The sequence below is a fragment of the Equus przewalskii genome, chromosome 15 (assembly GCF_037783145.1).
Source record: "Equus przewalskii isolate Varuska chromosome 15, EquPr2, whole genome shotgun sequence".
Lineage (NCBI taxonomy): Eukaryota > Metazoa > Chordata > Mammalia > Perissodactyla > Equidae > Equus > Equus przewalskii.
In genome coordinates this window covers 1,787,004-1,803,596 of record NC_091845.1, presented here as the reverse complement: position 1 = coordinate 1,803,596, position 16,593 = coordinate 1,787,004, and the positions used below count along the sequence as shown (strand labels likewise).

The 16,593-nt window shown below is 50.1% G+C and overlaps 1 protein-coding gene across 10 annotated transcripts in view; it reads left to right on the top strand.

Moving 5' to 3' along the window:
* Nucleotides 1-2,834: 2,834 nt before the first annotated feature.
* MGLL (monoglyceride lipase) overlaps nucleotides 2,835-16,593 on the top strand; it is a 110,536-nt gene continuing 96,777 nt past the window's right edge. For 3 of the 10 annotated variants that reach the window (XM_070574565.1, XM_070574562.1, XM_070574561.1), the window contains exons 1-2: nucleotides 2,909-3,828; nucleotides 4,306-4,450. In XM_070574565.1, coding sequence (XP_070430666.1) covers nucleotides 3,720-3,828; nucleotides 4,306-4,450 — 254 coding nt within the window. In that variant the 5' untranslated portion in view covers nucleotides 2,909-3,719. Of the gene's footprint in view, nucleotides 3,829-4,305; nucleotides 4,451-16,593 lie in introns of all 10 variants that reach the window. The other 7 variants (XM_070574570.1, XM_070574568.1, XM_070574563.1 and 4 more) reach the window with 6 other exon arrangements.

Here is a 16,593-nt window from a genome sequence, read left to right as displayed (position 1 = left end):
GGTGCTGGAGCAATTGGACATCTATAGACAAACAAAACGAATCCTGATCTAAATCTCACACCTTGTACGTAAGTTAACTCGGAATAAATCACAGACTTAAATGTAAATTACAAACTGGATAACTTCTAAAGAGAAAAACAGAGGAGAAAATTGTTAGATGTAGAACTAGGCAAAGAGTTCTTAGACTTGACTCCAAAAGCACAACCCATAAAGGAAAAAATCGATCAGTTGTATCTCATCAAAATTAAAAACTTTTCTTTTGCAACAAACCACATTAAGAGGATGAAAAGACAAGCTACAGAATGGGAGAAAATATTTTCAAATCACACCTCCAACAAAGGACTCTCAGAACTTAGTAAAAAAACTCCAAACAATCCAGTTAGAAAATGGTCAAAAGATATGAAGAGACATTTCACCAAACAGGATGTACAGATGGCAAATAAGTACATAAAAGATATTCAACACCATTAGTCATTAGGCAAATTAAACCACAAAGAGATATCACTACATACCTAACAGAATAGCTAAAAAAAAAAAAAAAGTTGGGGCCAGCCCACTGGCGCAGCAGTTAAGTGCACACGTTCTGCTTTGGCGGCCCGGCGTTTGCCGGTTCGGATCCCCAGTGCAGACATGGCACCACTTGGCAAGCCATGCTGAGGTGGTGTCCCACATATAGAGGAAGATGGGCACGGATGTTAGCTCAGGGCCAGTCTTCCTCAGCAAACGGAGGATTGGCAGCAGTTAGCTCAGGGCTAATCTTCCTCAAAAAAAAAAAAAAAATAGTGACAACACTAAATGCTGACAAGGATGCCAAGAAACTGGATCTCTCATACATTTCTGGTGGGATGTAAAACAGTCCAACCACTCTGGAATACATTTTAGCAGTCTCTTACAATGCAAATATGCAGTTTGCACATGGCCCAGCAATTGCGCTCCCGGGCATATATCCTAAAGAAATGAAGACTTACGTTCACACCGAAACCTGTGCATAACTGTTTACAGCAGTTTGATTCATAATATCCCCGAACTGGAAACAACCCAGAAGTCCTTCACCTGATGAGTCACTAAACAAACTGTGGTCCAGCCATACCCTGGAGTGCAACACACAACAACCGGGACACGCTGAATGAAACAAGCGAATCCGAAAATGTTACATACCCTATGATTCACTTTATAGAGCACTCTTGAAATGACAAAATTGTAGGAATGGAGAACAAATTAGTGGTTGTTAGGGGCTACGGGGTGAATAGGGATGGGAGGGAAGTGGACGTGGCCCGAAAAGGGCAAGGTGAGGGGTCTTTGTGGCAATGGAATGCTCTGCATCTTGACTAGATCAGTGTCAATATCCCGGCTGTGATGTCATCCTACAGCTTTGCAAGAAGTTACCATTGGGGTAAAGGGTACACTCCATCTCTGTATTATTTCTGACAGCTGCGTGTGAATCCACAATTATCTCACAATAAAAAGTTTAATTTAAAAAAAGTCAGACACAGAATAGCAGGACCCCCGTCTCTTAGCTCCCAGGTCCCCAGGCTGCTGACAGCCACCACGTCCTCCTTTACACTGGTAACGACACGAGGGACATTTTCAAGCTCTCAACTGCCACTTCCACAGGGTTCCGCTGCCAACTCCAGCGAAAACTTTCACACCGTGTATTTGAAATGTTGGAGCTGGGAAAATTTGAAACAACTGCCGTATAAAAAGGTGGCTTGGTAGGCTTTGGGGCCCCCAAACACCCACCAGACCCCCAAGAGCCCCCCTCGAATGAATTACAATGCAAGTAAACCCAGCGTGCCCAGCAGGGCCAGCTAGAAGGCCATGCCCCAGCTCCCTGCCCTGGAGCCACTGCCTCTAGACGCCGCCTGCAGGGACATGGCAGAGCTGCCTCTGCCCGCAGGGAGTCAGCCAGCCCCATTCTCTGTCACAGGCCTGGGGACCTGCCGCGGCCAGAGAGCAGGCTGGGCAGCTGCTTCTCAGAGGCTATTGTTTTATTTCTTAAGTTAGATCACAGGCTCTGCTAAGCCCAAGCCTCCCTGTACACACACAGAGTGACACTGAGACAGAGGTGCCCTCTGTCCCCCAGCTTTTCATGTGTATGTCTGTGTCTCTGTGTGGGTTTGAGTGTGTCTGTATGTGTGTGTGTGTGATATGAGTGTGTCTGCCCACATGTGTGTCAGGTACGTATGCCTAGATAAGTCCACGTGTCTCTGTGTATGTGTGCGGGGTGTCTGGGTCTGCATGTCTGCGTGTCTGTGTTCCTTTCTCTGTGTGTCTACATGGGCTTACTGGCTCTATGGATGTCATGTGTCTATTTTTGTGTGAGTGTGTATGTGTCTGTGTCTGTGTATATAGTGTGGTGTCTGTGTGTCTGTGTGTAGCGCCCACGTGTGTGTATCTGTGGGGAGGTCCGTGTGCATACCCGAATGGCATGTGTGTGTGTGCACGCGTTTGATATCTGTGTGTGCCTATGTCCCTGTGTACACGTAGTGTGTGCGTATACGTGTGTCCCTATGTGTTGACTACGTCTGTACCTGTGGTATCTGTGTGTGAGTGCATGTGTTATCTGTGTGCGTGTACCGTTTGTGCGTTGTGTGCATGGGTGTCCCTATGTGTGTCTGTGTGGGGGTCGGTGTGCGCGCATGGTGTGCGTGCGTGCGTGGGTGTGGCGTGTCCTCCTGCCGCTGAGACTCCTGAGAGCCCAGCTCTGTTCAGGGCCCCGGTGACAGTCCCCGGCGGCCACCCCCGGGGCGAGGCCGCGTGAGGCCGGGCAGGGAGGAGCGCGGGGCCGGTCCGCGGGCTGCGCCCCTGCTCCTCCCCGCGGGCCGGGTACACGTGGGGCCCGGGCGCCGCCTCCCCGCGCCGCCCGCCCGCCGGTCCCGAGCGTCCCCACCCACCTCGGGCCGCCCCCGCCGCCGAGCCGGCCCGGGGATAAAGTGGCGGCGCAGACGCCGCGCCCTGTCGCTGCGGAGCCGGCGGCGCGCAGCTCGGCCCGGCCCTGGCCCGCCGCAGACGAGGACCCGCGGCTCTCGGGGAACGCGACAGCGGCGCTCGTGGCCCCGGTAACTGCCTCCTGGTCCCCGCCCCAGCCTGCAAGTGCCGTCACCAGGGGTGGGTAGCAGCCTCGGGGGTCCCTGCCGCGCTCGGCGTGGGCTCCCGCGCCCCCTTGTGCGCGTGTGTGTGCACTAGTCTGTGCGCGCGCGTGGCTGTGTGTGTGCGCGCGCGCCCTCCCCTGCTCCCTCGCACCAGCCCCCAAACCAACTTGTCCCCATCAACTCCATCTTCCCAGTCCCCCCCGTCCCCGTGCAGAGACATCAGGCAAAGTCTTGTTTTTTCCTGTGGCATTTCCAGTGACAGCTGCGGGGCTCCGTTCCCTGCACTGTCGGAGAAAGGCAGGAAGCAAAGTTTGTCGGGAGCCTCGGGGTGACTTTGCCTCGGGGACCCCTTTTGTGCCTCGGTGTGCGCGGAGCTAGTTTCCAGTTTCCCGGGCAGTGGGTGCCAGGCGCCCGAGCCCCTCCGGTGATTTGTTAGGAAAGTGATGACATGAACTAGTAGCGGAGAATTGCAGGCGCCTGTTCCCCGCCCTGGAGAGGGGGGGAGCCCCGGAGAGCTTGTCAGTGAGAGCCAGAAGCAGGCTCCCGGGCTCAGCACCGTTAAAGCCCGCAAGGCGGGATCCGGGGGCAGCGCGCCGGTCCGGGCACAGGGGCTCGGGAGCTGCGTGGATGCCGCCCTGTGACCGCCGAGATGAGGGAGCAGCCGTTATTTGCCTGGCCCTGATTCTCGAGGCTGTCGTGGCTGTGGAATGCAAAAGCCAGGACATGATGGAACCAGGTTTGTCACGGCATCTTTGGAATTTCAGACAGGAGGCATTACTCGGAGCATCAACCACCTCATTACTGTGCCCCTTTGAAACTCCCTTGGGGATTTTAAGCGAGATGGGTCTTGTTGCAGCTGGCTCTTTATGCCCACAAAGCTGACTATAATTTGCACTTGATTACAGCTAAAATAGTCTTTAAGATGAAGTTTCCTGAAATGATTTAAAATAAACACAGATGGGAAGGGGGGGAAAGCTGTAATGAAATACTTAAAAAATGAAGTGAGCATTTTCTTAAGAACAAATGGGATTTTTCAGTCTTGGAGAGATTGCAAGAAATATGTTTTTTAAAATCTTTGAAATGGAGGGTTTTTTTTTTTTTTAACTGCTTTTAAAAAAAAATGTTACTGACTCTGAACAAGGCTTGTCCTCTCCTATCTCGATGTGTTTTTGCCATATTTCTGACTTCGGAATATGTCCTCCTTTCTTCCAAGGGCTTGAGGATCCTCTCACGATGCCGGAGGAAAGTTGTCTCAGGCAGACCCCGCAGAAGATTCCGTACCGGGACCTCCCTCACCTGGTCAACGCTGACGGGCTGTACCTCTTCTGCAAGTACTGGAAGCCGACTGGCACACCCAAGTAAGTCTCCCCCCCAGGGCTGCCCCAGATGCGGGAGCATCCCACCCGCCTTTCTCCTGCTTCGTGGGGCATCTCCTGCAGGGCCACTTTCTCTGTGACCTACTTCACATGCTCTTTTAACGTTAGGCACAGCAGTGCTAACAAAGCTGAGATTACACTTCATCATTTTTTTTAAAACTAAGAAGCAGGAGTTCTATTTTCATTATGACAACTAGGATACAGAGTTTACTGTGTGGCAGTTTTCAAAAATTCCGCATGACCTTATGTTTCGTCCTGGAGTTGATTTGCTGTTGTACAGGCATTCCTTTAAAATCACACCCAACAATTACAGAAAACCACCTACTCAGATAAGGAAATCAAAATGGTATATATGTATAGCAACCTTTGTTCTCTTTTCCTGTTTGATGATGAGCTTCAGAAGGTGTTGTACGTGTGTAACAAGGAGGAGAGAGGTCTGGGTATTTCCTTCTGATTTCTTGCCAGCTCAATTACTTTATACCTTTTCCATCAAGGATCTGTCTTGCTATTAGAAAGAGGCGTTGGACACAATGAGACAGCTGGCCTCCTGCTGCGCCCCTCCTCTTGTCGGAAACATGGAAAACCCTGCTTGCTTGTGTTATTGAGGGAAAGAAATAATTTGTGGTGACCAGTTGGCCTGGTGAGGAGTGGACGTTTTCTGTTCTGGGGACATTTCACCTGTCTCTCAGGCCTCTCATCTCTGGGGATGTGGTGTGGCATGGATTATGGCTGCCTTTGTGTTTCAGTAATCACCCAACCCTGGCACAGTGATAAAATTTCTCTTGTATTTTCAACAAGGTGCATATAACCCAGGTAGCTGCATATTAAAAAAAAATAGAGATACAGACTTTTAAAGAGCTGGCTTAAAATCATAGCTTCAGGGCAGCTACACAAACTGGCTATCTTAAGGAGCTGTTAATAGTTCCTAACCGTTCTGGCAATCTCTTTCTTAGAGATTTCCTCCAGAGAAGAGTGTGTCTGTCTGTCTGTGCATCTGTGTCAGATGGAGCGAGCAGGGGGAGAGAGTGTTGTTAAGCATTGTCGTGAGTTCTCCTTCTGACTTATTCTGCACTCTGACTTCACTGGCCATAGAATTACAGATTCTTGGTTTAATTTCTAAGAACTTTGTGGTATATGGTGTGTTATTTGATCAAAATACAAAAAGAGGACAAAGAAATCAAAGTAGAAGTTTGAATGTGCGAGTCTCGGACTTCGGGGGCTTGCTGAGCTGAGCGAGGAGGTTGTCCTGGTGCCAGGTCGGTGAAGTAGAGGGCCTGCAGTCCTCCCGTGGGGGCAGGGCGGTGGGCGAGCCGCCGAATCGGCTGCCCCTCCTTGGGCTGTGACAGTTTTCAGAGTCTCCCTGCTCACGTTGTGTTGCGGGGAGCTCTCTGCTCCTTTGCGTTTGCTCCAGTTAGAGATGACAACCCCGGGAGCTGAAACTGGCCTCTCTCGGAAGTCAGTGTTGATGCTGTGCGTACTGACGGGGATCAGAATAAGGGTGGATGGCTGTGGCGGCAGGGCCCTGGGCTTTGGAAGAGAAATGTGGTGGGGAGGCCACCCGCCTACCCACTCTGCCTCCAGCCCCTGGAGGTGATACAGATCAATAAATTCCCTCTTGGGGTTGGAGCTCCCCCCTCTGTCAGGGACCATCTTTAAGACAGTTCACAACCCGCCTTGCCCAATGGGAAAGTCCTGGAGGGCCCCTGCAGTGACAGATGTTACCACGGTGGTTGCTGCATCTTACGAAGGCCTAAAGGGTCCTGGAGGAGGAATCATAGCAGCCAGAGGGGTGGGGAGGCAGTGGGGGCTTCAGGGCAGAAGAGGTTTATGCCAGCTGGTCCAGAAGCATATCCATATCTTCATAACTGAGACCATCCGCTCTGTTCCCTGAGGGGCGGGCCTGCCTTCTCGCCTGGTCTGAGACATCTCCGTTGTCGTGTTTCAGCACTGCTGCCTGCTGCTTTTAGGAAGGGGGAGAAGAACTCAGATCACCCTCAGTTTCAGTCTGTCCCCTCCAGGGAGTGTCCTCCAGGCCCTTTTGCCTAATTTAGTTTGGAGTCTTGCTTACTGTACCAGCTGTGGGAAAGTACCAGCAAATGGCTCCTTCTCTCCACTCTGCTCCATTTTTTTTTTAAATCTTTCTCAAGAGGCCCTTGGGACCCCAGATACCACCCAGTGGGGCCGTCTTACCCAGAGGAGTCCATGCCTACCTCTGTTAGTTGGCACTGTCGGTTTTCTGATCAACAAGTTGCGTCCAGCTCCTAGGGCCGTCCCAGAGCACCTGCTGAACGTTTTGCCCTCAGAAGATTTGTTGGGTTCTCACACCAGCTCTGCAGTGGCTCAGAGCAACACTGGGTCGCACGGGTCAGCCATAGCTGGGAAACCGGCTTAACCTGCTTATGGAGGCAGATTATGTCTATCAATGCCATCTTCCTTGGACTGGACCCTGAGAAGGAAAAAGGCATTTCTCGGCAGGGTCCTTTCAATAAATACATTCCAAACACAGTGCTGTTTTTAATATAGCAGACCAGAGGCTCCGTCTTTAATCATTATGAACCACAAACTTTAAACTGACATTTGGCGGTACCAAGGCAAGTTCATGCTCATCTAGTAGTATTTACGGTAATAACGAACGTTGTGCTTACGGTATAGCAGAAATATCTCATGTTAATTGAGTATCAGGTATGTTTTGCCGTCTGGACTAGACTCTGTACAGACATGCTCATGTTATCTTCACATCAACTGTGAGACAAATATTATCATTATTATTCCCATTTTACAGATGGGAAAAGAGGCCCATGATGACCCAGCCCGAAGTTGCTGGGTTTATTTAAGATTCCTCTGCCTCCAAGTCAATTGCTCTTGTTGACATACTGCCAAGAAAGACAGATTTTTGTCTTTATAGGTAGGAGTGTCTTCCTGCTAAATTTTTGGGTTTTGTTGGTAAGGAGTAATGGAATAATTAATTTTCCTAATGCCCATAATATATTAAAAGTGGGAAATAGATTAAAGATATGTATCCATTCTGAAAGAAAAAATCTTCTGATGCCCTGGGGGAGGCTGCCTTATCCAGATGCAGTATCTTGGAATTTTAAAATACTGGTTCTTCAGCAGATTTCCACCCTTGGTTTGGCAGAGTAAGAGAGACTGGCCCCTAGATGGGAGTTGAGTTGCCTGTGGGCTCTTGTGCCCCGGAGCAATATTTAGCACCTTTGAAGTAAGCCCACCAAGTGGCTCTCAGTCCACTTGAAGTCCACTTTAAATTAGCTTCTGACTATTACTTAGCCTTCCTCAGAGCAGTGAAGGTGCTCCTGCCCCACGTGATGAATGACTGACCGCATAGCGTTGTGTGGGGAGGCTGGGGGTGGTCTGAAACAATACTCAGTTTGGTGGCTTAGACTCTAAAAAAAGTCGTCCTTTGATTCCGTGTGACCAGGCAGGCTGGAGAGCATACTGTAATTATGTGTTTACACAGCTGCTAGCCCCACCGGAGGGTTAGTTCAGGCGTGGACCAGAATACGTTCCTCTATCAGCCAGGGCCGACATGAAGTAGATACGTGTGGAATGAATACTTTGCCTCGTCATCTTTCTTTAGAGCTGATGCTTCCCTCGTGCTGTGTGCGCTTGGTCTGTGGGTAGCCCCTTCAGCTTGGAAGAGCTGACAAGCTTTCCTTTTTGTAGCTTCTGTTGGATAACAACTGGTGTATTGAGGGAGCCGTTTCAACATGCAGGTGTCCCTCCACTGGCAGATGCCCTGGTGCGAGCCCTGCGAGGCGCCCTCCCACCCTGCCTGGAGAATCGCTGGGATTCACAAGTGACTCATCTTTGAAAGTTCCATTTAGCATTTTGTTCCAATTCCCCTACATTTGCAGAGACCTTTCGGAACGTGAACCTCTGGAGTTCCTTCTCCAGATTTTGCTGACTTTGCCCTCCTTTCCTTTCTTGCCTCGGGCTTCAGTCACCTGGTTTCTCTCTCCAGTAACCCTGCAGCAACATCCTCACCGCGGATTCCTCCTCTCAGGCTCAGGTCCAGCAGTCTAAGCTGCCCTGAGGTATCTGTGGCCATGTGGTTTTCAGGATTTTCCTCTTGGAGACAAGGAGTCTGGGCTGGGAGCTGGGCACATGGCAGGGGATGGACTAACAAGGGTGATGTGGCATAATTTCTGGAGCCTCCCCAAGTTCTGAGGGCCGAGCTGTTGTCATTGGCTCTAGAATCAATAACCAAGACCCTCCGCCCCTCCTCTCCTTCTTCCTTATTCCCCGATTGGGGCTCAGCTGACATCTCCTCCCTCTGTCCTGCCCTTTCCTGGGTCACGTTGATCGCTTTCTGCACGAAGCCTTCCCAGTCTGCAGTTCTGGGCAATGCTGTCTTAGGATACTTCCTCCCACCTATGCAAATTTACCTGGAGAAGAAGCGATTCCCCAAAGCTGGGATATATTTAAATGCCACCAAACATCCTCCCCTGCTGCCACCCTCATTGCGTCCTCCTCCCATCAGCCACCAGCCACTTGGGTGTGGCACCTGTGGCTCCAGAAGATAGGGGCCCCTCCAGCCAACTCGATCCAGAACCTTCACCCTCTGCCTGAACGTAATTTCAATCCCCACTGCCTTCCGGAAGTTTTGTGCTCATAGTCGGACAGGCCTTTCCCTGTTCTCCCCTCCCCGGAGTCTTTCTGTCAGGCTGGAAGGTGGCTATCTGGTGCCTTGCTTTCCCAGCCTGGGGTGTTGGCTCAGCGTTCTGGGCCATGTTCTGCAGGTCCTGCTCACGTCTTTGAGTGTTTCTGCCCCACCGTGTGGTCCCTGCTGACTCCTGCAGCCCTCATGACCTCTTCCCCTCTGATCTCCTGCCACCTATGTGACTAGGTGTTCCCCCGTCTTTGCCTTTGGTTGCTACATCCCCAGGGTCGACAGAATTGCATCCCTTATTTGTCCCCGAGAGTAGCCATTTTGAACTGCAGTCTGTCGTCTCCATGGCTATGAGGATAGCTGAACTGCCCTCAAGCCCGCCCGCTGTACCCTCCCCGGATGTTGAGGAGCTGGGGTAGGTCTTGGGCTCCCCAGAGCCTCTGCAGCAGGACAGGCCCCGGGACTCACATGTGCCGCACCCCTGCTCTTGCTGCTGGGCCTCGTCCTGCTCCCGTTCAGTGCGTCAGTGCAGCAGACGCTTATTGGCGTCTGCGTGTTCCAGACGTTGTGTTGGGCACCAGGGTGGGGAGGGAGTGGCAAAGACCACTTTGGTTGATGAGGAGGTGGGAATAGATGAACACATGGGTAATTTTATGTGACAAGTACCTAGAGGTAGGACTGCCACTAAACCACGAAGAGCCTTTGTGCAAATTAGAAAAAGGAGACCAACCAGGTAGACATAGCCTCTCAGGTGCGTGGCTTGATGAGCAGAGCGTGGGCTGGGTTTCAACTCCCACGCACCCTTTCAGTCAGTGCCCTTAAATGGTATTGCACCTGCAGGCAGGGCATGCGAGGGGAGGGAGCTGAGACAGACAAGCACGAGCAGCGCGGGTTTCAGAGCTGCAGCAGCGTGCTATACTGGGGTACAAAGCCCAAGGCAAAGTGGCAGGAGCCAAGTGAAACTAGAGAGGCAGGAGGTGGCCAGGCCCTGGGGAGCCCTGCAGGCCACACTACAGGCGGGCTTGAACCTGCCCGAGTTGGGGAGGCGTGAACGGGTTCTAAGCCAGGACGCGGTAAAGTCAGACTTGTAACTTGGACAGCCAGTGGTTGGAGGTGTTGGCAGTGATCCAGGTGACAGGGGAAGAGGGCTGAGTCGTGGCGTAGCAGTGGCACCACGTGGTAGTAGCAAACAGAGCCTAAAGTCAACGGGGCCTGATGATGACCGGCAGGGAAGGGAGAAGGAGGAGGCTCCTGGGCGTCTCCCTGAGCGACAGGCTTCCAGGGAGCTCGGGGGGCTCCTTGCCAGCACTCCAAAGCTGCCCAAGCTGCTCTCTGACAGCGGGGACAGGTGGGGCCATTGGAGCAGCCTTGGAACAAACCAGTAGGAGAAATGGAGGAGAGAAAGCATGGCCAAGCAAACCGAATTGCCAGTCCAATATTAATGACAGGGACAGGTTCATTTTCGTGAAGGTAAGAGAGGAATCATGCCTTGCATTGTCTCCCCACAATGAGCAATCAAAAAGCAGGCACCTTTGACTCATGTCTGTTTGATGAAATTTATACTTAAACTCTGAGAAAATGGACCTTACTATGCATTTATAGCAATGACATTATTTTTAATCAGATTATTGCCTCTTAGCAGCACCTCAATTCTCTTTTGCCTATTTTAAGAATTACCAAAAGTTTCTCTTTTGTATGAAGCTGTTATTTCTCCTCTTGATGCTTCTGCCTTTGTTATAACGTAGCAAACTGCCTTATTTTTAAATAGGGCATCTCTTCTGGGTTTTTTTTTAAAGACTCTCCGAATAGCAAAGATCCTTTGATGGCAAGAGGAGAGGCCGGCTGCTATTCCTGCCTCTGATTTTTCCAACAGCTTCGTTAGGGGATAATTTCCTCCAGTTGCTACAAGAATGTTCTGCAGATACAAATCTGGCTTTGTTTTGCAGTGGAGTCTTAGAAAAAAATAGCAAAATAAGCTGCTTCCTGAATAGCGACCGTTGTCCACCACTGTCTATTTATGGGCAGCTTTGAGGTTCCGAGCTTAATCCCAGATGCACTTGGTCCACGAAGGCAAACCAAACTATGGGTTATTGTATGTGTGGAGGAAGTGGTCTGTAGTGGTGTGAATTTTTACAGCTGAGATTACAAGACGACCCTTGTCCCATATTTTAGGGTCATCCAAGGTTCTTGTGGGTAGGAGGTTCTTTTCCTTTCACACGGCCTGGTTCCTTGGGGGTGGGGGTGGGGATGCTCACGGTGGTCACTGAGTGGGACTGGGGCTGACGTTGCTCCTCTGTCTCTGCGGGCCTGGCCGGCTCCGGCAGAGGACAGTGCAGCCAGGAGGCCGTGAGAGGAGCACTCATTCGCAGAGGCCCTGGTTTAACATGCGTGGCCACCTCCTAGCAGGCCTCTCCCCGCCGCGGTGCTGACCCTGCGTTTCTGCTCTTGGCATCCAACAAACCGTCCTGTGTGTGGCGATGAAAGGACATGCCTCACCTTCCTCCAATGTGTTCGAGCGCGCCGCTGGTCGTGACGCCACAGCTCTATCAATATTGTGGAAGTGAGGAAGGAGAGAAGGGTTTAAACCACAGGTCGGCCTTTGCTGGTAGGGTTTACACAAATGTCCACTTGGGGGCGGGGCTTGTAGAGGTCCCTCCCAGAAGCTGTTTGACCACATCTCCATTTTGATGGTTCTGTTTTCAGTGGTTAGACGTTTTCCACCAGGTGATGCCCAAGGAGGCTGAGTAAGAGGGGTGGATGAACTTCAGAAAGACGGCAGGAGACTGACTAAGAAGACCCCAGAGATGGGGTGGGAGGAAGGTGATACACATTGTAGGAGGAAGAGAAACCCAGGAGGCCTCTAGGAAAGTAAGAGAAGAATGTGGCGGAGGAGATAAGGGGCCCCGAATAAAGAGGGGGAAGGAGGGAAAAAAGAACCGAAAGAGAAGGAGCTTGAAGGCAGGAGAAAATTGCACGCCTGGCTGGCCGTAGGCTCTTGTGAAAACAGGTCAGTTTCCCCAGGTCATTGTCAGCCCACTGGATTAGAGCTGAAAGGCTCCCGGGTGAAATTGCTGTCTTTTGACATTTTAGAACTTCCACTCCATTTTTCATGTTCAGCTGATCTTGAAGAGACATGTTTTGGGGAAAACTGCTCTCTCTGGGGTGCAAAGCAGGATGGCGCGGTGGAGAACACTGGGGCCTGGCGCCAGACCAGGACCAGGCAGGTCCCTGAGGACAAGGTGTGGGGCTGTGGATCTGTCACTTGACCAGTCTTGCGTTGGTTTCTCACTTTAAAACTGAGAGAAATAGCACCTTACCCCCCCCCCCCACCCCCCGTGGTTGTGCGAGTGAGAGGTAAGTGTCAGGGTCAGTGCCTTTTTTTTTTCTTAACAGTTAAAACTCAGTTGCATTTCAATGAAATTTCAAACTCCCTGATAAACTTCTGCAGTGCTTAGTTAAAGTAAAGGAAACAAGAAAGCTGTGAGGAAGCGGTTGGTGATGAAATTCTTTTTGAGATAACACACAGTTAGTATGATAGGATCTTTTCTTTCATCTCATGTAAAACTTCTGTGGTGGCTGTTTGAAGTCTGGCTCTTGACTGGCAGAAGACTCAAACAGCCGTCGCCTGAGCGAGGCTGGCCGTTCGTGCAGACAAACCTTGGTGAGAGCAGCCGGTCCATTTTCAGTGGTCTGTATCTTAAGTTATTTCAGTCTTTGGCATGCGTTTCTCCTTGGATCCTGACTGTGTGTCAGGGTTGTGTGGAAATGTTTGTGTTGCAAGGATGAGATTATTGTGACAAGTGCCACCTGCCATTTACTTCCTCTGCAGTGGGCAGGTAGTCTGGGCTGCATCAGGCAACTATATTGTTGTGTAACAGTATTTCTTTAGCTCACAGTTCTGTGGGTTAGCAATCCGTCCAGGGCTCAGCTGGGCAGTTCTGCTGATCTTGGCGGGCTCCCTCCGTGTCTGCAGTCCGCTGCTGCCCTGCAGGCACTGGCCGGCCAGCTTGGGGCTTGCTGGTCTCGGATGGCTTCCCTCACCTGTCTGGCGTTGGCGGCCTGTTGGCAGGAACCAGTTCCTCAGTTCCTCCACACAGTCTCTCATCCTTTATCAGGCTACGCAGATTTGTTCTTAGGTGGCAACGTTTCAAGAGCAACAAGAGAGCAAAGCCCGATGTGCAAGTACTTTTCAAGCCTCTGCTTGTGTCAAGTTTACCAATGTCCCACTGTCAAAGCAAGTCAGCCAGAGGCGGTGTGAGGGCGCCCCGAGGAGCAAGGGTGAAGGGAGACGAGATGTTGTGGCCACTTTGAAATCTACCCCACGGGGAAAAGATCTTTGTGCTAAGAGTTGGGAAACTAGTGTTGAAGTTTTGTTTCTGCCTCCACTTCTGAGTAAGTTCAGACAAAGTGTCGTCTCTTTGGCCTTCCAACAAGTTCCCAGAGGTGTTTGCATTTTATGTAACTCTGGAGTGATTTGCATCTCGTGGTGGTAGAACGACCTGTGAGCTTCTCCAGGGCAGAATTCGTGTTCAGTTTTATTCTTTCTACTCCATTGCTTGCTTCTAGTAGACTTCTGTGCCTGGCACAGAATGAGGGATGTGAACGTGTTTGTGGAATGGGGGAATGAACTTCCGCTAGAGTGAGGTGATTGGGCTGGACGATTCCCCAGAGTGCCTTCTGGCACGGTCTCCTAGGGAGAGAAAAGAAGCGTTTCCGTTGAGTGTGCGTCAAAGGGGCTGACTGTCTATGCAGGAACTGGAGCACCCATGTCCAGAAGTCTCGCTGAAGCCGTTGGTAACCCTTGGGATAAGAACAGTCCCCGCAGGTAGTCCCTGGAGCTACTGGGTGGCTGTGTGGCAGTTTAACTTTGAAGTGAAATTCTATATGTGAAAATGCATCTATGAGTGGGAACTGCTGGACAGCAGAGAGCGTCGTCCCCTTTAGCACAGAAGTCAGCGTAGACGCAAGAATCTGGAGATGAGGTCTGCTTCCTTTTTGATGCTGGGGGATAATGCAACAGGTGTTGACTGAGCTCCAGATGTCAACTCAGCACCATGTGAGACGGCAGTGGAGGGTCCACAGAGCGGCCGGAGACTCAGGGGCTGATTGAGCGCAGCCCTCCAACCACACACATTCTTTCTACACGGCCTCTGTGCACCACACCTCATTCTAGTTTGGAGCTACAGAAATGAGGCGGCTCTGTCTCTGCCTTTGAAGACGTCTCCGCACATTTAGGGGGAGGCAGTTCCCAGCATGGTGGGCGTCGGCTTGTGAGGGCAATGCATGTGTTGGAGTTTCAGAGAAAAGTTTAGATATCTTTAAGCTGGGTCTTGAAGGTGAACAGGGTCATTCTAGGCAGGAGGAACTTTCACACAGACGTGGGGGAGTGTTCTGCAAATGACAGACGCTTTCGGAAACTGTAGTCTAAAGTACATGCAGAAGTTGGGTTTGGGAATGGCTGCGTCAGGAGCCTGGATTTGAATGGCCATTGTGTTAGTCTGCAAGGGCTTCCATAAGAAAATACCACAGACCTAGTGGCTTAAACGACAGAAATTTATTTTCTCACCATCCTGGAGGCTGGAGGTCTAGGACCAGGGTGCCAGCAGCGTTGATTTCTGCTGAGAGCCTCTTCCTGGCTTGAAGACGGCGCCTTCTCCCCGGGTCCTCACTTGGCCTTCCCTCTGCATGTGCACACTCCTCGTGTCTCTTCCCCTTTTGGTAAGGTCACTAGTCCTCTGGATCAGGGCCCCATCCTTGTGATCCCACTTAGCCTGAATTGCCTCCTAAAGGCCTCGTTTCTAAATGCAGTCACATGGGGTGTCAGCCTTCAAGATGTGGATTGGGGGGGGGCTGGCCCCGTGGCCGAGTGGTTAAGTTCACGCGCTCCGCAGCAGGCGGCCCAGTGTTTCGTTAGTTCGAATCCTGGGCGCGGACATGGCACTGCTCATCAGACCACGCTGAGGCAGCGTCCCACATGCCACAAATAAAAGAACCCACAACGAAGAATACACAACTATGTACCAGGGGGCTTTGGGGAGAAAAAGGAAAAAATAAAAAATCTTTAAAAAAAAAAAAAAAAAAGATGTGGATTGGGGGGACACAGTTGAGCTTGTCACAGCCGTATGGGACACACTGAGGAATTTGGGCCTTACTGTGTGGCCTGTGTGGGAACCTTTACAGAGTCAGGGTCGGGTGGGATAGGTGACTGTTTACGGTCTAGTATATTCGAAGCAACTGGGAAAGTCTTCCACGGCTGAACTTGGAGGAGGATCCTGACTGCTCACGTTTGTGCTTCTTTGGGGTTTCATGGTGGATGCCCCAGCCTGTCTGAAGTAGCTGTGGATTTATCATTGCCTTGATGCCTTGTGTCTAAGACCATCTAGTCTCAGCAAATCCCATGGGCCAGCTGGCCCAGGGGAAGCATCAGACACAAGAGTGGGAGCACGCCAGGGATAAGTTCTGTCTTTGCACTCAGGGCACTGTGCAGGCCTAGTAGTTGCCTTCTCTGTAGCTATTCCCCCTTCTTTCTTACTGATTTTCGTCCTTATGGCTATGACTCCTGATTGGTTTTAATCAGCTGTGACTATTCCATTCCATGTCCCAGTGTCATTTGCAGCTAGGTCTGGCTATAGGACCAGTCTTCCACCTTAAGGCAGTAGAAGAAGAGCAAATCAAACCTAAAGCAAACATAAGGAATGAAATAATAAAGATTAGGGCGAAATTAATGAAATAGAGAATAGAAAAACAATAGAGAAAATAAACGAATCCAAAAGTTGCTTGTTCAAAAAGAACAACAAAATTGACAAATCTAGATTGATCAAGAAAAAAAGAGAGAAGACTCAAATTACTAGAATTGTAAATGAAAGAGTGAACATTATTACCAGTATTTCATAAATAAACAGAATTATAAAGGAATACTATGAACAATTGTATGCCAATAAAGTACTAACTTAGATGAAATGGACAAATTTCTAGAAAGATGCAAACTACCAAAACTGACTTGAGAAGAAATAAAAAATCTGAATAAACTTATAACAAATAAAGAGATTGAATTAGTAAGAAAAAACTAAGCCACAAAGAAAAGCTCAGGCCCAGGCAGCTTCACTGTTGAAATCTACCAGACATGGAAAGAAGAATTAATACCAATTCTTCACAAATCTTTCTAAAAAAGAGAAGTAGGAACATTTCCCAACTCATTCTAAGTGACCAGTGTTACCTGGATCCCAAACTCAAACAAAGACATGCGAGTAAAGAAAACTGCAGACAAATACTTCCTGTAACCATTGATGCGAAGTCCTCAATAAAATACTAGCAAACCGAATCCAGCAAGATAGAGAAGAGTTATACATCGTCACCAAGTGAGATTTGTCCTAGGAATGCAAGGGTGGTTTAATATCTGAAAATCAATTACTGCGACACACGATATTGGTGGAATAAAAAACAAACACATGATCATCTCAGTGATCCATATGCAGAAAAAGGAGTTGACAAAATCCAA